This window comes from Lineus longissimus, chromosome 6 (assembly GCF_910592395.1).
Source record: "Lineus longissimus chromosome 6, tnLinLong1.2, whole genome shotgun sequence".
Classification (NCBI taxonomy): Eukaryota; Metazoa; Nemertea; class Pilidiophora; order Heteronemertea; family Lineidae; genus Lineus; species Lineus longissimus.
The window spans coordinates 7808796-7831706 of record NC_088313.1 but is presented as its reverse complement, the minus strand read 5'-3'; the positions used below and the strand labels follow the sequence as shown (position 1 = coordinate 7831706).

Here is a 22911-nt window from a genome sequence, read left to right as displayed (position 1 = left end):
TTGTCACATTCGCACCTAAAAAATAATGAACATAATTATAATGTGTGTGGAGTGATGATTAGATTTTTTGAGGAAATAACATTTGATAGAAACAACCACTACCAGTGGTCTATCATCATTCACATTCTGAGGTATTAAACATTGTTACTTAAACAGGACTAAGACATAGGCCCTATATAGTAGCTACAGTCAATATTGACTTCCCAACACTGACTGGAGATGAGTGCATTCACCTGTCATGCCTGTAGTAGTTGTGTATATTTTTAGTGCGTCCATGTATGTAATGTAGGCTAGTGGATTTGTACATTGGGTGAACTGGTATCTTTGAACATGTTTAATTATGGCCAAATTCGTCAATGATTCAACGAAAGATTTGAGAAACGATGACTGGCAACCCAGGACATTGAAAGGAAAAACTAATTACCATTTCGTTGTGGTCATTCGTTCCCTCCACTTGGCCATATTTGCATCTTCCTCCGCGGATTCTGAAGACGAATTTGAAGAAAATTCAGAACTGCCATCTTCATCGCCGTGCGGCTCGAATTGGTATCCTTTCACCGCCCCACCGGCACCAATCTGTTCTTCGAACTCTTCCTCTTCCAGATCAATAGATTCGGAGCCCCTACTCTCATTGCTATCGTTGAAATTATCGCTTATATTGGACAGACTTGAAGAATCATCACTCGAAGACATCATTTTGCGTGGATCTGAACAGCTGATCGTAAATTGTATACATGCCGTGACGTCACGTACGTGTGGTGGCGCTGATGTCAAGTTTTTAGCAGACGACGAATTAAACCAAATTCAAGCCAAACAAATCGTAGAATTGTGATCAAATTAACAGTGCATTTCGATTAAAATGAATTGAAATTGATTTTTAAGACCCCAAAGCATATTTATTCATGAAGTTGTGGGTGAGGATTGGTCCTTCCCTTTAAAGAGGTCAGGGTTCCTGCCAGAGTGAAGTTAAGGAGACATTTATTGTAGGTTGGTGTAATAGTTAGTACTAATGATGTCTGAAGCAGAAGATGAGGCCAACTTTTTACAATCGATTTGAAAATCTGGAAATGAGAGATATGTGAGCATGATTACTTCCGATAGAAACACTGGCATAATAGGAATTACCGGGTCCAGACAATCTAAGGGCAAGAAAATGCTTTAAGAGGGGTCATATACTAGTAACTCCATTTTCTGAAAATGTATGGTTGGCAGATTCATAATCCAAAACAGTAGCTTCTGAAGATGACGAGATACAGCAGCACCACATAAAACGACCAATTGATTTTCGAAAATAAATCCTTTTTCAAACTCCGACAATGGATTTAACAAGAGGCCCATGGGGCTGGCGCTTGCCGACAGGACATGCAACCATTGATAGCAATTAAAAAAAGGCACATGGGGATTGTACTGAGCTGACAGGCTGTATGAAGTAGCTTTTATATGATGACTGAAGATGTCTTTTGTTATATTGTCCTGATTGCAGAGTAGGAGTGCTGAAGGTGTTTAGCGAACACGTAAATTACCATATTTCTTACTTGTATTAGGAAAGTTGGAAGTGGTCCATATGTGGTAGTTGGAATCTGTGGTTATCTTACTGATACTGGGGCAATGTAGCATAGCTTAGATGCTGAAGACAGGAAAATAATTGAACAAATGAACCAAGAGTTGAAAAATGAGATGTTTTTTTATTGGTATCAAATTGTCCTGACCAGCAGGTGATTGGAATCATTTTCAAAGTATATATATCGGGTGGTGCAGAAAAAAATGAGTCCACAAACGTTTTCATTATAAGTATGGAAATATTTATCATGCTGAAATGCCATTTCATAATTATTAGACTTCTTTCTCGCCTTACTATGAAATTTCAATGAAAAACCTAAAATATTTTAGAAGTTACTAGCATTTGAAAAATTGAGGTATGATATGAAAATGCCAGGCCTATGACATGTAGGGTGATTCATAAAACATATTTTTTAGCTATAACTTCCATAATATTCCAGATAGGATAACTATTTTAGTGTCGAAATATAGGTTTTTTGGGTCAAGGTATCATTTAAGCCAGGTTTCGGAGTTGCACCACAATCGCATTATGGGAAATCAAAGATGGCTGTGAATTGGCCTAAAAAACCAGAAGCAATTCCCATGATGCAATGGTGTAACAACTCCTAAACCAAGTTTAAATGATTTCTTGGTCACGACAACGTATACTTTGACATCAAAATCATAATCATACCAGCAATATTATGGCAGTTATAGCCAGAAATTTGTTTTTGTGGTTATTGAAGGTCTGGCATTACACTTTTCTGTCCAATTTTTCAAATGCCTATTACTTCTAAAACATTTCAGATGTTTCATTGAAACTCTTATCAGAAGATGTGAAAGATGTCAAACAAAAAAATGTGCAAGAAATTGCATTACAATGCGATGGAGACTTTTTGACTGATAACAAAATATATTGTGTACTTGTTTTTTGTGTGCCACCTGATATAGTTTTGATTCGTGTGAATCACATTTGAATTACATATAGAATTAGATATAGAATTACAGATTAAACAAAATGAAATAAAACAGAGCACAGCATACGATGGACGACGACGATGGACACAGCGCTATTGTATCGACTCCCCTACGGTGAGCCAAAAATGTGACTTTAAGATAACAATGATATAGAGAAATCCCACTGTCATCAGAGGGTGACCTGCAAATGCATACTAGTATTCTATTATGTTGTTACGATATGGTCGTAGAGGAAATGCACTGGGAGGTGTTTGTCAAATGTCATGTGGGAAACCTCTATTACAGTTCGATATTGAAGAAATGTAACAAATTGCACAAGTCAAATCAATCACAGATCACAATGAAATGAAATAATAACATGTAACTTTAAGATAACTATGATAGGTTGATGAACTGAGCATACATGTACGTTCTTTAGCAAATGTACAGATAGGGGCATATGAAGTATGAACTCAGAACAGAACTGGACTTTTGTCTTGTTCAAGTGTTAATGAGTGGCCATGTATGTTACAGCCATGGTAGCGGAGTTGTATGATAAATGAAAAGGTGGCAACTCTAGGAAGAAAACTTCCATATCTTCTATTGAATCCAGGTTGATGAAGTTGGCTTTCAGGAAGTTAGTTAATAGATCTGAGAAGGCAGTTAAGCGATAAATGTTGCCATTGTCTTTGATGTTCATCTTGGCTTTAATATGATTTGTGACAAGTTCAGTGATTTGTCGCATGTTACAGTTGGGGCATTTGAATGTTTTAGCTTGCAGGATGTTCGGGTTTGGTAAATTCTTTTTACAACTGCTGCAGGATTTTGAACTGGAGACTTCAATTTGTTGACAAGTTGCCAGCAGGAGATGTGAAACATTTTCACATTTTGGAAGTTTGTCACAAGCAATGATATCATCAGCTGGCGTTATTTCAGTTGTTGGTGTTGTGGTGAGGGTCTTTGTCTCGTTGTTCTGGCGGATAGATACATTTTTGAAAGAGTACGTTTTGTCCAATTCGACTGTAGGTATCAAGGTACTATACAGAGCGATGGCGATGGTTTCTTCTTCATCGGCAAGGGCAAATACTTTCTTTGCGAGGTCCGTGCCAAACACTGACTGTATGGATTCTTCTTCCAGAACCTTTGTAATTCGGCCTGTGACATTGAGCTGAAAAAGGAAAGCACCAAGCATTAGGGATAAAACGTAAGGTGCCTGAATTAGTGTTTGATATTGTTAAGATTTTAGTGGATAACTATCTAAAGACTCAGTTGTAATTAGTTGGCCATGATTAATCATGAATCTGATTTAAGGTGCAAGTTAATTGGACTTGACGAGGTTGATGTGTACTATAGTACGTAGTTGTAAATTATAGTCTAAGTAAGCTCTAAGGTTTACTGTTGTGTTTTAGTTATATTGAGCAATATTAGAAATGTATTATTTGTCGAGAAGAACTGACCTTCTGTCGTTCAATTGCTTGATGGGTTTTGATATCTTTGATGGTTGGCATGGTGAGTGACTTTTCTTCCTGTGGTTGTTTATACTTGAATGACAGCGCCGTTGGGTGAGTTGAAATCTGTGTTGGATACTGTATCTTTATATCCATTTTGTTGCTCTCTTTCAAATTAGGTACGAGTGCAGCCTTGTTTATTTTAACTGGGCTTCTGAAATAGAAGAATACATGCAAAGTTTTGTTATGTTGATAGTTGAAGATGAAGGTTTGAAATAATAAGACATGATGACAGGTAATACTGAAATTGTTGTAAAGAGGAGGGATTGTCTTTTTTTCGTGTTTCCAGGGAACAAAGTCTTCTATGGTTATTTTTAATTGAAGAGAAAATTAATAATTTACCAATAATATTGGCATCTGTGAAATTATGATTTGACATGACGATGGCGTCGTTCGCTGTTGACTGTTAGTGTTATACTTACTTGTGTTGTGCTGCTTCTTTCAGTTGGGCTAGATGTTTCTTGTGGAATCCTAAGATGTTCGTATATGCATTTGGTCCTATTTGCAACGTGGAGTTAAAGTAGTCATGATTGGTTCTGCTACGCTTCATAGGGGATACATTGTGGATATATCCGACTTTGTCGACCTCTTCTGCTTTACGTTTGTCTTGATTTGAATTTGATGTTGCGGAAGCCATGTTGAGGATGAACCTGGAATACGTATAAATGAAACGTTACTTAAGCATCAAGACGAGCAAAGAAAAGTGGTGTGTGTAGAATCATGATGAAATCTGTAGGAATAAAATAAGGAGGTTATTAAACAACAGTGAATCTGTAAAGAAAGAGCAGGGTTATGAACACCAAATAAAGAAGGCTGACATCGATGGGCGAAATAGTATTATCAAACAGACTATAGATTTTTCCCCTATTCAGGACTTAGCTAGGTACACCACCGGATACAGTGTGTACTTGATCAGGTGATGTGCTGAACAAGGCATCTATGGAAGCAAATCCACTAAGAGATGTAACTTTCGAAGGGCACACTTAATTTCCTGAAAAGTCAGTCCTGTGGGCTGATTTTCAAAAAAATAGTGTAACCTCATTAAATTAGGCCATCTCACAAACTGAACCATAACACTCAACAGCCAATCCTGCCCACATGATGCGAGCCAAGAGCTGGGCTTAAAGATGAGTTAGTGGTGTAGAAGTAACCTCCTGAAAATGGACCTCTTACAAACATACCCTTGTTTACAAAGCCTTGTCTTCAGGTAGAAGTGTAACAACAACATGTACAATGCGTGGAATGGTTGAATTTCATTTCCTACCTGGACACAAGGCCTGTTTGAAATTAATAACCAGCATGTTACATGACCAGGCCTGGAATCAAGGTCATGTAGGACATTTAGTCCATGATCAATGTTTACCTGGGGACAAAGAATTTGTTTATAATCAACAAACCCGAGTGGCTGTAACTGGTCCATTATTGACAACACTGGATGTCCTAAATGTTAATGTGGACTTGATGATGAGGTACTATCAAATAGGGTGTGGGGTGTCCTTGAATCTTCCGAGCTAGTCCCAGCATTCTATTCCATTCGAAAATTTGTACTGCACAACCATAGTGAAGGTAGTGATGAAACTCCCAACCAGAGAAAGGTAAACATTGAGACCTAAATCAGTAAATGGCTTCACAAATGGAATGCCGGACAGGAATCCCTGCACTTATTCAGCATATTCCAAATTGATCGACGACACTTCAATCATTGCTTACCGTACTGTAGGAGGCATGCACTTTATATCTCTAGTCCTCGATTATTACCTTGGGAGTTTCATCACTTACTTAAACATTCTAATAAATAACTACAGATTTTAATTCACTATGGCACGACGACTCCAAATGGTAACATTTACAGCTGAGCACAGCCACAGCCATTGACATGACTACGACAGCCGAAATTTTCGTTCCAAAATTGCCAAGACGTGCAGAAAAATCGGCCACCCCATTTTATGATCGTTTCGTTGTCAACATCGTCCTCGGCGACCTAAATTTACGGGATATATTAGGCCTCAAACGGCACCACATCGCTACGTTACAATACTATGGGATTCATACTACAATCTACTTCGTCACATAAGAGTTCTTATGGCCAATGGCTGGCAGAAAATCAAAGTTACATTGAGATAAAATCTTCTAACATCATTCTTACCTGTGCAAATTCGTGAACATGCCGAACATGTGCGACAGCTGGCGTGTTGCCAAATCTGGACCTACTTTCCGTCAATGCTGAATACGTCGATGAGAGCTCTCGAACTATCATTCCATGCAAAAAATGGCAATGACAACACCACTAATAACTTTAAATTATATTCCGGTTATGATAACACAACAGGCATCTTCATGATCATGATCTTTCTCAAACTAACTGAATGACCTAATCGCATTGGACGCACAACCACATATCAATCCGCCCCGACGATCGACACATCCATTCGATTCGATAACACTCGATACAGTTTTATAAACAAACAAAGTTTTCGTGCTTTTAGCTGTCAACATCAATGGCTATAATATACTCCTGCAGAATAGTAGAACTAATAGAATTAATTTCCGAAGTTTCCAATAGTTTGAACACAAATCAGAACATCACCCATCAGCTGGACTCAGATCTGCATAAATTACGATAAATAATGAGGTCGTCGCTTCAATTTCGCAAAGAAAGTTGACTCCATTCGAAGGTTGTTTTGACAAAATTCCGTTGAACTCATCGTTATGAGGGCATTTGAACACATTCTCGTTGATCTTTTCTATAAACGTGTGAAGTTTCGTACCAAAATACATTTCCGTAAAGGCTTAAATAAGAAAATTTGTCACTTACAAAATCATCGCTCCGGTAGAAATAAAAAGGTCACCGCCATTTTCTTGATCGTCAATTTACCCCAGACGAGCCGTTCATACAGTGGATGCACTGGCAATACCAGCAGTCCGGTATTCCCTCAGGTTCGAGGTTTTCATGTCAGTTCGCGGCGGGAAATTTAAAGCGGGGTCATCCGGGGTCAAACAACAGTTTTGCTCACTACCGCCAACTGGTGATATAAATCCACACTAATCTATATTATATCAAAACTTCTGTATCATGAAGACCTTTTCAACTTTATTTCGAGCTTTTATCTGCTGGAATAGAGCGTCAAAAAATTGTTTTTTCATTTACGCATTTTGCCCCCTGGGCAGCTGAATTTGAGTCGAATCGCCCAAATTTTTTTCCGAAAGCAACATTTTCTGCGGTGTTTATAAGCAAGACTAGATTTGAAGTGCCTCGGTTGTATGATTACAAAATGCCCAACTTTGCCTACAGATGGATGGATGGATGGAAGGATGGCAGGATGGGTGGAAGGACGGACACCAATCGAATAGCTATTTGACTAGCTCCGCTGACTTTGTCAGCTGAGCTAAAAAGTCTTACCATATGTACTTGGTTTCCTGACTGGACGCACTGAGTAACCACCCTTCTTCACCTTTGGAAACAGCACCTCCCATCTCTCCTGACCGTCCTGGGTAACAGCCTGGTCCTTGTTGCTATTTTCATTGTAGTGCAAGGCAGCCACACGGAGCCTGAAATGAACCGTAATAAATATTTAAATCAATTGCATTCACTGCACAGCATTTAGATATGTACATGCACTGACAGTGAGAGGTACATCGAGAGAGATTGTATATGCACAGGATGAGGTGTGACCTCTCCTCGCGAACATTGCAGTAATCTTGACCCAACCCATCCATCGTATTAACAATAACTTACCTACTTTCCATGCCCTCATGACTGAAATGAAACTGCTTCGGTGCAAAATGGTTGATTACGCTGTAGAATGCCTCGAGACCTGATGTCTGCTGACCACACGATATCTTGCCAACGTCCTTCACAAACCTTTTTGCAGTTATTATCTTTGTGAGCTGTGTGGAAACCTTTGTCCCTGAAAATACAGTAATACATGTACACATAAGGACCTCCCTGGCAAAATGATCAATGGGAACATGATGAAAATCCTACCCTCTTGGAAAAAGGAAGGAAATCCAGGAATTTAATTGGTGTGTCATAATGCCATTCCCTAAAGAAAACCTAACAAAATATACATGCTTATTTACCTGCAGTCAGCCACTTGTTCCTCCTCTGTTTCGTCCTTCCCAGTCTACCATGACCACACTTGGGAAACAATTCTCCGTGGCCTCTGTGTACATTGTGGACGTGGTTGTCGAGTGAAAGCCACTTTGCTATGATGAGGTCGGCCTGGCCCTCTGGAGTGTTGGAGGCAACGTAGTACACATGGTTAATTATTGCCTTGCACCACTGGGCAGCTAACTCGCACCCCTTCTCCTTTGACAGTTTGAGCAACTTCTTCTTCAAATCAGAAATAAGAGAAAATGTGTCACCAACAACATTGTACAGAGACAAATTCCACCTGGGGGGGGGGGGGGGGGCTATTTTTACATCAAACTCAACTACATTACTCACAATGTCATATTCAAGCTAATTTAGACGTCCTAGCATCATCTTGTAACATTGTTTCGTTTATTTACATTACAAAGTTTACAGAAAATACTCACTTTTGGCTAGGTGCCAGGCATCAAAGAAGTGTGCAGTGTCATGCAGATTCTCTCGGATCCACTTCTGTATTTGGACATGGCGGTCGGTAATGATCTTGTCCAGAGTGAATCCCCGCTCCTTCAAGAAGTCGATGCAGCGGATCAGTCCTTCTTTTTCCATATGGACTGAAGACTTGACCTCTGTGCTCTGAAGAATAACAATCATAAATAGAACATTTTAGACTTAGGTCATAAATTTAACTTCTGAAACTTTTTAAAGCATGTAGCCAGAGATAGGATACGACTAATTAGCTTTCACCAATTTCAATAGTGTAGGCTACATAATTGAAAAATTCAAAAAATGAATGATTTCTACTTACTTGGACAAGCTCCATAGATACAATCTTCTTTGAGTCAAGGTTCATCAACGAGTATGATCCGTACTTGGCAGAATGACCAGGAGTGTCCGAGCGTCCGTCACCTCCAACCACCAGAGGGGTGTCCTGTTCCTTGACAGCATTGAGGACTTCACCCTCCTCTGCAGTCCATACGGCCTCCACAGCTGGACATAGAAACTGTCTTTGGTGATTGAAGAATGTGTTTCTGCAAATCGTTTGGCAGCCAAGTATATTAAAAACCTGCAGTACCTGGGAAGGAATTGCCCCGGAGAACAATATCGCACTCGACAGAAGCACATTTCCTGCAGGCAAATTACCATACATTGACTGGCTATTCCAAGACCTGAAAGAAAAAACATAACCATATATATGTATGTACATTTAATGGAGAGAAAGGACCCTATTGAGTATCAATGCAAATGTACAGTAACTAACAACACCACAGTTGGTGTTCCATTCATTTCTGAAGGCCACTAAGACTCATGTCAACAGTGGATAAAGAGCAATATTCAAGATTGCAGTTGACCAACAATACATCATGCCAACTTATTCCTTGTTCATTGTCATGATAAAAGGAAAACGTACCTGGAAAAGCCACATCCCTGGTTTGTGCATTGCTGATGTACAGAAATGAAGGTGCCAATCTGCTTTATCTGCCGGGATGACACTGAGCAACAAACTGGGCACGTCGCAAACAAAGACATCAAGCTGGAGATACCAAGTACTTCTTCTCGGACATTGGATCTTGCCTGCAACAAAAAGATACATTGTATTCTAATAGCGATAATGTAAATCAAATCATTCATCAAAACTTTCTATTGAAAAACTCTTGAGTACAAACTACCATGGAGCCAATATGGCACACCCAACCACAATGTCATTTAGTACTAAAAAAACTCCAGAGAGTACCGGTAGTCATCATCAAAGCATTGATTGATGATGTAATGTACACTTACTCTTTCTCGACAGGGTCATCAAGAAAATCTTGTTCCTCTTCGGATTCATCGGAATCTGGGACATAATCTGGGTCATCATCCTTCTCAGGATAGGTGGATTCATCATCTGTGTCCATTAAAGACTCCTCATCTGTCAGTGTCACGTCTGTCACAGCTCTCCCAGACTCAGAGGGCAACTGTTCTACCTCCGATGACCGCCCACCCTCAGCTTGGCACACACATGTGGGGAGCATGTCTGTTTGGGTACCTGTGAATAAAAAAAGGTGACATTGCATGAGGAAAATGTCATGAACTGAAATATTTACGTGCATTCCATCCCAAGTGACAGTCAGAACCAATCTACATTACAATGTGGTATTCAGTACATATTTTGTATTGTAGAAAATCACAAAGATGAGGTCAAGCAGAAGAAAACCTGCAGCATATGATTAATTCACTCACCTTGTGTGAAAGTAGTAGGCCTGGCCTGGACCCTGATGGAGCGATGTGGTTTTCTTTTCATAGCGCTTCGTGCCAGGTGAATATGGAGCTGGCTAACCTGTGAGTGTGATACTTCATTTGGCTGAAAAAAGAACAGACTTGCCATTCATGTTGCTAATTAAATTAAGGGTGAGGGCAGTCAGCATGTATTTTGATCTGTGCGGGGCATGAGTCACATCACATATGTGACAACTGGGCACTCTCTTCTAGCATAACCTAGTCCTAGCCTTGCTTTTATCAATACTATGCAATAACCAAGTTTAAGTCTGATTACCAACCTGCTGTTCAGATTCAACTCCATCAAGCAGTGGCTGATTCATGTCGGTCCCACAGTCTACTGGGGGTTCAACTGGGAGAATGGGGGTCGCATCCATCATGGCATCTTGAACTGTCTGCAATTGAAAAGAAGTTATATAAAATAAAAAGTAAGTTGTGCCAGCTAATACAAATTAAAAGACTCAGTGTAGCCTCCTCCTCATCCCTGGCCCTGGCATTGACACTGCACTGACAGTGACAGGCCTGATTACATGTATGCTATATGATGTAGGGCCTGCTCTTGTCTATAGTCGGTTTTGGGGTAGGCAAAATTTGTAGATAAAAAGGCTCACCCTTTTCCTCTCCAGCTTGGCTGCCCCAGGCCGAAGCCTAGTTCTTGGTATTGTCCTCGGGGGTCTCCTTGGGGTCTCCTCAGTCCCTGCAAGTGGTGCAGCTGGCGTCACAGGTGTGGGCGTTGATGTACTGGTACCATGTATCGGTCGCTTGGACATCAGGGCTGGGTTTGGTCTGGCGTCACTCGCCAACCTCCACGGAATCTTCCTCGCAGCCTCCGGGTCCGCCTCCCTCATTGACTTGATCCTCGTCAGATTAGCAATCTGACTGTCATCGAAATGAGCAGCACACAGTCTAGACGTTCCTTTGACGTATCGAAAGTCCATACGCGTACGTTTCACTACTTTACACCAACAAGAAAATCTCTCAGGTTCCTTATTCTTACAGGGAAATTCGAACACGCCGATATTGTCCTTCAGTTTCGAATTATCGCAACCCCATGCTGCACAACGCGTGCCCCCGTCCTTTCTCGGTCTCTTTGGCTTTTCAGCCATTCCAATACAGAACAAAAGAAACACAATAGATCGCTAAAAATATCGGATATTTGACACAGATTTCACTCTCAACTATGCACAGTATACACAAAGCACTAAACATGGCGGTCAGCTGTTTCGGATGATACATGGCATGACGTCACACCGGAGGGTGGCGCCACTTGTCGTCACTTTTTATAGCAGACGCTTAATCTAGCCCTACTCACAAGCGCACAAAAGTGGTTCTAAAATCAACAAACGGCCAGGAAAATGCAAATAAACATCGACAATGATTTATTTAGACATACATCATCAAAATAATGTAACTTGAACAGGTTTGAATAGCGTTGGGCCCTCCCTTTAAGTAGATTTAGCAGCTTTCAGTTTATTCAAGATAGTTTCTTTAAGTGGCCTTTAATGAACCGGTAAATTTTGCATAAATATGGATACAGCTTTCAGCATCATAAAGCCATGCGTACAGGTGCTTAAAAATAGCATTTCAGCCATACGTAAAATGTGCTTAAAAATCGCATTCCATCCAGTGTTGACTGGACTTGTTTCCTGAATACTAGGATCAGCATCTTAAATACAGATTTAAGCTACATTTTATTACTGCAACATTAAGTCACCTTTAAACACTACTGAAAGATGCTACCATATTTCTGCAAATTAAAGGAGATGTTTAAAGGTGCTTATACAGGTCATTGTGATAATAACACATTTACACTACTTTTAAACCAATTAAATTAAATGTACCTTTATGCACCTTTTAGTTAGCTTTAAGACAATATATTTCAGTCGTATTTAATGCACTTTTAATGCACCATTAAGTTTTGCTCAAAGATAGAAACACCTTTCAGCATTCAAACTTAATGGTGCTTAAAAATCGCATTTCGTCCAGTGCCCCTAATGGCGAGCCAAAAATGAGCGTGGACGGTTTTTTATAAAGGAATGGGGAAAAGACCACTATACAAACATCTTGAATGGAAAGACCCTGTACGCCTCCTATGGCGGTGAATGCTTCAAGTATGTTTCAGATGACTGTCAAATGATCACCGTCACCAACCCCCCTCACATGCAGGCTAATCATGAGGAAGCTGATACACTGATTGCATTTCATCTCCATAACTGCCAGTACTGTCATTGTACGAGCATCTGACACTGATGTCCTGGTTATACTCATTGGAGTACTTGGATTGCAATGACGCGAAGCGAGGTCCATGACCAAAGTTATCATGGACTGTGGGAACGGCAATAGCAGGAGGCACATCAATGTGTTCAACATCGTAGATGTCCTTGAAGAGCCCAAAAGGACTGCCAGCAACACCAGAAAAACCCGACCAACGCCGTCCGATAGAGGCCGCCAGTGTAATCAGTCACGTGCCGCCATTGACGAATCAGCTCGCAGCAATCAATCACAATGGCAGCCTCAACGAGATGCGGTATCCGTTTGAATTACGCTTTGTTATCTGATATAAAATTGCCGAATTACAAGAGAGAATGAAATGGCCAGGGCCATTGTGCTCACCTCATGTGGAGGAAAGATGGATAAAGAGCATGGTATTGTGTCATGTAGTGTTAGGTTTGATGTAGGTCCAAGCAATTACAATTTCCCCAAAATGGCCAATTTACAGTACATTCGACCTCTGTGACCTTGAAAAGTAGGTCAAATCAAAGAAGACCCGGGTGACACATTGAATGGTTGTGAGAATTAGATGTACCTATGATATAAAATTGGTGACAATCGGGGAAGTCATTACTAGGAATAATGGCATTTTGAAGAATTTAGGATTTGGCCCCCTCCCTGGAGGCCAAACGGCAAATCAGATCGCACCAAACTTCGGTACCTGAGATCACCTGACCAAGGGGTACATGTGTACTTAATTTGTGATCAATAGTCATTGCAGTTAAGAAACGTGCCATAGTTACGGCCTGACGGCCAATTTACGCCATTTGACCTCTGTGACCTTGACAAGAAGGTCAAATTAAAAACCTGTGTGACATATACTGTATGGTGGTTAGATGTACCCATGATATCAAATTGGTGGCAATCGGGCAAGAAGTTAAGGAATAATCACATTTTTAAGGTTTTTGGATTTTGCCCCCTGGTGGTCAAGTGGTGAATTATATTGGACCAAACTTCGGTCCCTGAGATCACCTGACTAAGGGGTAAATGTGTACCAAATTTGGTATCAATAGTCATTGCAGTTTAGAAACGTGCCATCGTTACATCCTAACGGCCAATTTACACCATTTGACCTCTGTGACGTTGAAAAGGAGGTCAAATCAAAAACCCGGAGGATATATGATGCACCTTTGCTAGAAGTACCTACAATATTTTTTTCAAAATTTCCCGACTACTATTAAGGGAGATATTGCATATTTTCACTTTTAACGTTTGGCCCCCTGGTGGCCAAACCATGAAACGAATCGGACCGAAACTTGGTCTCCAAGGTGTCATTACATAAGGGTACATGTGTACCAAGTTTCAACTCAATAGCTCTAACAGTTACGAAACGTGCCCTGCTAACGGACGACGGACGACGACGACGACGACGACGACGACGACGACGGACGACGGACGCCACGGTATGGGATAAGCTCACCTCTGCTAAGAGGTGAGCTAAAAACGAGTAGTCCATAATAACACCAGTCAAGAGTTTTATGATATCTCAAACCTGGATGCCAACAAGACCAACCTCCACCCCACCCCACCCCCACCCCACCCCCACCCCCAAAGTAGGAGAGGCCAAGACCACAGTACACCCCCCACAAAATGCCCAACTTTTTTACATTAGACAATTAGATATAGGAAAGCTACCATCAGTAATAAACTTTGGGTGCAGGGAAACTGGACTCATGCAGTCATAATTAGCATGATCATCAAGTGAAAAATGAATTTTCAAACTTCATTTAAAATCTAGAGTGAAAAATTTAAATCTCAGTAGTATCAGAATGATGGTGTTTCACATTAGCATGAAACAAGCACGATTTAAAACTAGGTATATTGCATAGATCAACCCCCCAAGCTCCCTAGTGACCCCCTCGCAATGACCAATTCAATTTTTTGCTGTCACATCATTAAAACCTCCAACTTCGGCATGCAAGTGGACAAAGAAAAAAATGTTCCAAAACACCAGAAGCAGTGTTATTATGACTCTAGATGGTATTGCCCTCTCGCGGATCTATCGGCAACTAAAATATTATCTCTAGAAATGCCAGTTTTTGAGCCGTAAAAACGCCTCAAAGGCTTATTTTCCTGATTTTCCCTGTTTGAACTTCATCAATGCATGCAAAGCGGCGGTACAAAGGTGGACAAAGGATTTTTTTGACTAAATTCACTGAAATTTTGCACAGTATTAGCTAGACATTAGAGGAAACCAATGGGCTATCGGCAAAGTGCGTAATGCTCCCCACCGCCTGATTAACTCAGCTTTTGGAGATTGCCCTAAGCTAAGCGCACTACTGCGTTGATCGGCCGAGATGGTAATTAGTGCGCATGCGCAAGTTCGAGGTCGGGGATTTCTGGTATTGGGATACCATGCATTCACAGGATGTGATTTCACCTCTTCCTTTTACAGGTGGGATTCTTTTAAAATTAGATTTTTCAGTTATCAGATGGAGAAACATACAGTACCAGCACAGTTGGATAAAGAAAATATTATGTGTATTTAGATTATTAAGAGTTTACTTCAAACATGAATGACATTTGATATAAATATTTTGTCATTCTGACACTGTTGGAAAGTACAACTTCTTATTTTGCATTTTATTATTTCAGGAAAGGCAAAGTAAAACCCCGGGAGATACTTCTAAAAGATAAAACTGGGCGCTTTCTCAAACTGTTCACCAGTATGGGCGATGTTGGTGGTGATGTCAACTTGAATATTGCAGTTTGTCTGCAAGGTTTATGGCCAAACCAAAGACCAAGATATGGATGAAGCACGCTACACTAAATTGATGAAGATGTCAGGCAAAGTCGATAAGGTACCTAGTTAAATTAAGTCCATTATGGAATGACTCTTTCCCTTCCCTCTACAGATTTCTAACCATTTTTAAAGGTAAACTTTGCCATAAGCTGTTTAAATCCTATATGCACCACCAATGGATACCACACTCATTTATTGCCACTTTGTTTCAGGCAAACCCACTGGTCAATATCAAGAAGATCGACTGTGCCTTGCTGCCACCATCACGCAGATCACTTGAGAAAAAATTGCAGAGGGCTCACTTCGTCACTGTTTTGTGGAGCCATGCCAATACAGCATCTCCTGATCAGGGCCTGATTCCGACCGATTATTGTTGGTCATGTAAAGAGGACTTGTTGCAGCCAACATGGTTTCATGGACTTTCAGCTCCAGACTCTTTGGTTTCGAGCCATGCTAATGACAAGGATGCGGACATAGGCAGTGATGACGACCCTGGCAGTGACAGTGATGAGAAGATAATTCTGGGTTCCTCAGTAGACAATGAGATGGACGCTGATGAAACAGATTTTGATGAGATGGAGTGGCCCTTGCGAATTATAATTTTTGTAATACTTTGTCACGTGCAGTTCAGTCCAGTGTGACTCAACACCATGTACTGTCTCCTTCTGGAATATCTTGATGGTTCCATTTGTCAAAATTTGAAGGCTCACATTTAACAATACAATAGTGCAATGGCCTTTGCATCACTATCCGCGCAAATGTTCACGCCACGAACACCAGGACCTTACTGTTTCACGATACATGGGCAAATCTACCACAAAATTGGCCCTCTGCATCCCCCAAGTGATTCATCACCACAGTTTGGACAGTATCATTGAGGGTAGGGAGGCAACACAGGCAAGAATGACCAATCCGATCAATACTGGATGCATTGCAAGTATTATGCATTCATTGCATGTCTTACTTGCAAATCTCAATCCCTTCACCCTGGAAGAGCTGCAACTAAAGATCTGTCTAGGGGGTGACTATAAGTTCCTACTTTTAGTACTGGGCTTGTGTAGTGCAAATTCCAACTTTGCTTGTATCTACTGTAAGATCGAAACGAAGGACCGAAAAGATGTCACAAAGCCAAGTGACTTTTACTGGGACAGTTCTATTATCAGGAGAGTCAAAGAAATGCGGGAAGATGCATTGTGTTCCTCCGATAATTACCATGGCTGCAAATTCCCTCCGTTGATTAGACTAACAATGAAAAATATTGTCATTGATGAACTACACCTGATGTTAAGGGTAACAGACAAGCTCTTGACAAACCTTATACAAGATGCTAATGGGTTAGATGACAAAGAAAAGCATGGTGTTTGTCCAAACACTGGCATCTGTCACTTAGATGAATTAGTGAAATGTATGGCACGGTGTGGGGTTGCATTCAAAGTCTGGACAGTTAAAGACTCATCTGGTAAAAATGGAGGTCTTGATCAGGGCCTGATTCCGACCGATTATTGTTGGTCATGTAAAGAGGACTTGTTGCAGCCAACATGGTTTCATGGACTTTCAGCTCCAGACTCTTTGGTTTCGAGCCATGCTAATGACAAGGATGCGGACATAGGCAGTGATGACGACCCTGGCAGTGACAGTGATGAGAAGATAATTCTGGGTTCCTCAGTAGACAATGAGATGGACGCTGATGAAACAGATTTTGATGAGATGGAGTGGCCCTTGCGAATTATAATTTTTGTAATACTTTGTCACGTGCAGTTCAGTCCAGTGTGACTCAACACCATGTACTGTCTCCTTCTGGAATATCTTGATGGTTCCATTTGTCAAAATTTGAAGGCTCACATTTAACAATACAATAGTGCAATGGCCTTTGCATCACTATCCGCGCAAATGTTCACGCCACGAACACCAGGACCTTACTGTTTCACGATACATGGGCAAATCTACCACAAAATTGGCCCTCTGCATCCCCCAAGTGATTCATCACCACAGTTTGGACAGTATCATTGAGGGTAGGGAGGCAACACAGGCAAGAATGACCAATCCGATCAATACTGGATGCATTGCAAGTATTATGCATTCATTGCATGTCTTACTTGCAAATCTCAATCCCTTCACCCTGGAAGAGCTGCAACTAAAGATCTGTCTAGGGGGTGACTATAAGTTCCTACTTTTAGTACTGGGCTTGTGTAGTGCAAATTCCAACTTTGCTTGTATCTACTGTAAGATCGAAACGAAGGACCGAAAAGATGTCACAAAGCCAAGTGACTTTTACTGGGACAGTTCTATTATCAGGAGAGTCAAAGAAATGCGGGAAGATGCATTGTGTTCCTCCGATAATTACCATGGCTGCAAATTCCCTCCGTTGATTAGACTAACAATGAAAAATATTGTCATTGATGAACTACACCTGATGTTAAGGGTAACAGACAAGCTCTTGACAAACCTTATACAAGATGCTAATGGGTTAGATGACAAAGAAAAGCATGGTGTTTGTCCAAACACTGGCATCTGTCACTTAGATGAATTAGTGAAATGTATGGCACGGTGTGGGGTTGCATTCAAAGTCTGGACAGTTAAAGACTCATCTGGTAAAAATGGAGGTCTTGATCAGGGCCTGATTCCGACCGATTATTGTTGGTCATGTAAAGAGGACTTGTTGCAGCCAACATGGTTTCATGGACTTTCAGCTCCAGACTCTTTGGTTTCGAGCCATGCTAATGACAAGGATGCGGACATAGGCAGTGATGACGACCCTGGCAGTGACAGTGATGAGAAGATAATTCTGGGTTCCTCAGTAGACAATGAGATGGACGCTGATGAAACAGATTTTGATGAGATGGAGTGGCCCTTGCGAATTATAATTTTTGTAATACTTTGTCACGTGCAGTTCAGTCCAGTGTGACTCAACACCATGTACTGTCTCCTTCTGGAATATCTTGATGGTTCCATTTGTCAAAATTTGAAGGCTCACATTTAACAATACAATAGTGCAATGGCCTTTGCATCACTATCCGCGCAAATGTTCACGCCACGAACACCAGGACCTTACTGTTTCACGATACATGGGCAAATCTACCACAAAATTGGCCCTCTGCATCCCCCAAGTGATTCATCACCACAGTTTGGACAGTATCATTGAGGGTAGGGAGGCAACACAGGCAAGAATGACCAATCCGATCAATACTGGATGCATTGCAAGTATTATGCATTCATTGCATGTCTTACTTGCAAATCTCAATCCCTTCACCCTGGAAGAGCTGCAACTAAAGATCTGTCTAGGGGGTGACTATAAGTTCCTACTTTTAGTACTGGGCTTGTGTAGTGCAAATTCCAACTTTGCTTGTATCTACTGTAAGATCGAAACGAAGGACCGAAAAGATGTCACAAAGCCAAGTGACTTTTACTGGGACAGTTCTATTATCAGGAGAGTCAAAGAAATGCGGGAAGATGCATTGTGTTCCTCCGATAATTACCATGGCTGCAAATTCCCTCCGTTGATTAGACTAACAATGAAAAATATTGTCATTGATGAACTACACCTGATGTTAAGGGTAACAGACAAGCTCTTGACAAACCTTATACAAGATGCTAATGGGTTAGATGACAAAGAAAAGCATGGTGTTTGTCCAAACACTGGCATCTGTCACTTAGATGAATTAGTGAAATGTATGGCACGGTGTGGGGTTGCATTCAAAGTCTGGACAGTTAAAGACTCATCTGGTAAAAATGGAGGTCTTGATTTTTCTAGCTTGGTTGGTGGCGAGCAAAAGAAGCTATTAAAACAGTTGCCTGATGAACTTGTAGCCTCAGGGAAGGCTCTTCACCCTGATAGTTTGCATGCAGTGATTGATGTATGGAGAAAGTTTAGCTCCTTGTACTCGGTGATAAATCATGATTATGATAGTGCTTTAGATGTTAAATCTGTTAAGATTTTTGACATGGGCATTGCCTGGATTGAGGCATTCTTGAAAGTTGCAGAATTCAAAAGAACAGGCTACAAGCCAGAAAACATCACCCCCTACATGCATAACTTGCTGTATCACATTCCAAAGCTCTGCATTGAACACCTCGGTCTGAAGAAGTTTTCAGGTCAAGGAATGGAGAAGGCTAATGACAATGCCAAAACTGTGCACCTACAACATTCAAATAAGACCGATGCATGTGCAAGTGTCTTAAGATGTTCGATGCGTCAGATGCAACTGAAAGGTCAAATGAAACGGCCAGGGGCCATTGTGCTCACCGTATAGATATTTGGTGCTTTGGAATTCATCCAGATTAAGAAACATTGTACATGTATAGTATATAGGTCAAACCAAAGTCGGTATGACATGTGATGTATCGTTGCTTGGAGTAAGTACCATAAGAACATCATCAAAAACAAGTCACTAATAAACAAGATATTGCACTTTTTACCTATTTTAGTTTTAGCCTCCTGGAGGCCGAGTTGAGTACCAGATAAGATCGAAATTCGGTGTCCGAGGTTACATGACGTAGGGAGTCATGTGTATCAAATTTCAAGTTCAAAGCTTTAGTGGTTAAGAAACGTGCCATAGTTACGATCAAACGACCAATTTATGCCATTTGACCTCTGTGACCTTGAAAAGCAGGTCAGATCAAAAACTCATACGATATGTGATGTATCCTTGCTAGGAGAACCTACCGTAAAAATGTTATTGAAAACGAATCACTAAAAAAAGGCAAGACATTGCACTTCTTACTTTTTCCATTATGGCCCCCTGGTGGCCGAATAAAGAATCAGATCGGGCCAAAATTCGGCATCAGAGGTTATCTGATGTAGGGGTTTATAGGCACCAAGTTCATAGCTTTACTGGTTAAGAAACGTGCCATAGTTTACACTCTAACGGCCAATTTACGCCATATGACCTCTGTGACCTTGAAAAGTAGGTCAAATTGAAAACCCGTAAGATATGTGATGTATTCTTCCTAAGAGTACCTACCATAAAAACTTTATCGAAAACAAGTCACTTATAAGCGAGATATCACACTTTTTAGATTTCCACTTTTGGCCCCCTGATGGCAAAGTTGAGAATCAGATCAAACTGAAATTCAGCACCAGAGGCTATGTGATATAGGGGGTTATATGTACCAAGTTTCAAGTTCATAGCTTTAGTGGCTAAGAAACGTGCCATAGTTTACACTCTAACGGCCAATTTACGCTATATGACCTCTGCGACCTTGAAAAGTAGGTCAAATTAAAAACCCGTATTATATAAGATGTATATTTGCTATGAGTACCTACAACAAAAGTTTCATCGAAAACAAGTCACTAATAAGCGAGATATCACACTTTTTAGATATCGACATTTGGCCCCCTGGTGGCCAAGTTGAGAATCAGATCGGACCGAAATGCAGTGTCAGAGGTCACTTGACCTAGGGGGTGCTGTGTACAAAGTTTCAAGTTCATAGCCCTAGCGCTTAAGAAACGTGCCACTGTTTCTGAAACAGGATACGACGGACGACGATGACGACAACGACGACGCCGCCGCTGCCGACGGACACAGCGCTATCCTATAGACTCCCCTTACAGTGAGCCAAAAAGGGAGTTGAGGTTATGAAAAGAAATCAGCTGAGTACTGGGGTGAAGAGATTTTTTCCAAACGTCGAAAGGCTGATGTTTCTGCTGACTCTGGTGCCGAGGATGAGGATGCCTGTGATCTGAATTCCATGACTGTTGTCCAAATGAAAGAGATGTTGGGTACACTACAAGGAGGATCGGACAACTGGTCACGTGACTAGTGCTCTTGGGTTATATTAGCGCTTTGCAACTGACGTCATCAGAGTCATGGCCGCCGTCGGTGTGTACACATCGGAGCACCAATCCAAATTTCTACAGTCAAATACCCTCTTAGATTATTGTTTAGTACCGCTTGTACAAGACATTCCGATCGTTTGCTGTCCTGCCTACAAGATACGAGTGACAGGTGGGCATGTTTCGGATATTTGTGCATAATTCTCTCCTCTTTGTTGATTCGGAGAAAGTTTATGCTTTGAGGAAGTCGTGGACTCCAGCCCTTATTAAAGTCACTTCTTCATGCGATTTTGTGGTGAGTAACGATATCAAATCAAAGTATTTTCGATAATAGATGAGGCCTACTGATGTCTTAACCGCTAATTAGTGTAAATGAACGGTCTGCTGGGATTGTACGTGTTATATTTCTTGTCCGAAAATAGGTTCTACTTCATGTAGTACATGTCCGAAAATAGGTTCTACTTCTTCATGCAGTACATGTTATGTACATGTGATGCAGTTAGGCCTATGCTTGATGTACGTATGACAGGCATGCGATGTGACACGATGAACATGCACGAGATGTAGCCTATATCGATTATTATTGTAATACTTGTCTCATGATTCGAACTTCTTTTATATTTTCAGTTCTCCGATCCTGAAGATGATGATGTCATTGATGATACTCAGGATTCCTGTCAATCCGTATTGATCGTTGATTTTGATATACTGCCCAGTGCACCCGGACAATTTGTAACAGCAGACAACGGTAACACACCAGACGAGTTCGGATTCCCCTTGTGTCTTTTGATGTCCCATGCAATTGTACCGTAAAAGGAGAGACAGTTTTGTTGAGAGACGGTGATCATGCCAAGGTGTCTCATTCTGATGGTGATTCATCTTCCTCATTGGATGAATTAGGAATGAACGGTATGAGACTTTCTGATAATCGTGACTGTGATCAGCCAGAAGGGGATGATGATGACGATGGGTACAGGGATGTCAGTCTCTGGATTAGGGGAGCCAGTTACTCTCAGGAAAGACAGGATGTTCTGAAACATTGTCGAGGAAAAACTGTCACAACCATCCTTGAAAAGGAAGAGGACAATCCACAAGATAAAAATGCTATTATGGTTAAGTGCGAAATTAACAATGTTTTCAAGGTTGCGGGATACATTCCGAAGGAGCGGATTCGAGCAGTGACCACCTGCATGGAAAATGACTTGATTGTGTCGGTCAAGATTGACAAGGTCATCCGCAAATATGTCCCTGCTGCCAACAAGTGTATATTAAATGGATATTGTAAAATTGTTAAAAAAGGAAAGTGGCCTGCCCCAGATACTAGTTACTCGTACGGGGCTATTCTGTGAACTTGTATTTGTAACTGAAACTAGACAAATGAATTCACCTAAGAAGTGTTTCTGTCATGCAAATAATATTTTGTATATTGTTCAAATATAATCACTTCATCCTTCAAATATTATCATTTCATCGTTATCATTTTTTGCCGTTTTTCCCAATTAGTATTGTCCATGATACATTTGCCCCCATACCCAGTTAGAATGGGAGCCAGGAGGATAGTGTGGTGCCCAAGTTTGCCTCTATCCATTTATTCTAAATCTTGCAATCTGATTTGCTGGTCCTCTGGAACAGGAGGAAGGCCGACTTCGAGTCTATGGAATCGCTGACGGACTGATGGCCGGTTCTTGGCTGGTAGAAATTATCGTCCAGCCTGGAAAATGGAACCACCACGGCGATGCCGCATAACGTTAGATGCCACCACAGTGCGTTT

At 41.0% G+C, this 22911-nt stretch overlaps 3 protein-coding genes across 4 annotated transcripts; all 3 read right to left on the bottom strand.

Moving 5' to 3' along the window:
• Positions 1-1665: 1665 nt before the first annotated feature.
• On the bottom strand, positions 1666-8259 carry LOC135489003 (uncharacterized). Of its 2 annotated transcripts, XM_064774066.1 has the most exons (6): positions 8085-8259; positions 7741-7912; positions 7405-7553; positions 4427-4654; positions 3954-4158; positions 1666-3664 (listed from the first exon to the last, which is right to left on the bottom strand). In XM_064774066.1, exons 3-6 carry the CDS (start codon positions 7476-7478, stop codon positions 3005-3007), a joined length of 1167 nt encoding a protein of 388 aa, XP_064630136.1. In that variant the 5' UTR covers positions 7479-7553; positions 7741-7912; positions 8085-8259; the 3' UTR covers positions 1666-3004. The 2 variants fall into 2 exon arrangements, with proteins under 2 accessions (XP_064630136.1, XP_064630137.1); XM_064774067.1 differs by lacking the exons at positions 7405-7553; positions 7741-7912; positions 8085-8259 and adding an exon at positions 6151-7398.
• On the bottom strand, positions 7737-9381 carry LOC135489541 (uncharacterized). The gene is made up of 5 exons (XM_064774939.1): positions 9356-9381; positions 8903-9125; positions 8544-8730; positions 8085-8234; positions 7737-7912 (listed from the first exon to the last, which is right to left on the bottom strand). The coding sequence occupies exons 1-5, from the start codon at positions 9379-9381 to the stop codon at positions 7737-7739; spliced, it is 762 nt and encodes a 253-aa protein (XP_064631009.1).
• Positions 9382-9529: 148 nt separating this feature from the next.
• LOC135489004 (uncharacterized) lies at positions 9530-11961 on the bottom strand. Its single transcript, XM_064774068.1, has 5 exons — positions 10965-11961; positions 10635-10748; positions 10318-10438; positions 9877-10123; positions 9530-9669 (listed from the first exon to the last, which is right to left on the bottom strand). The coding sequence occupies exons 1-5, from the start codon at positions 11457-11459 to the stop codon at positions 9624-9626; spliced, it is 1023 nt and encodes a 340-aa protein (XP_064630138.1). The 5' UTR covers positions 11460-11961; the 3' UTR covers positions 9530-9623.
• Between the last annotated feature and the right edge of the window lie 10950 nt (positions 11962-22911).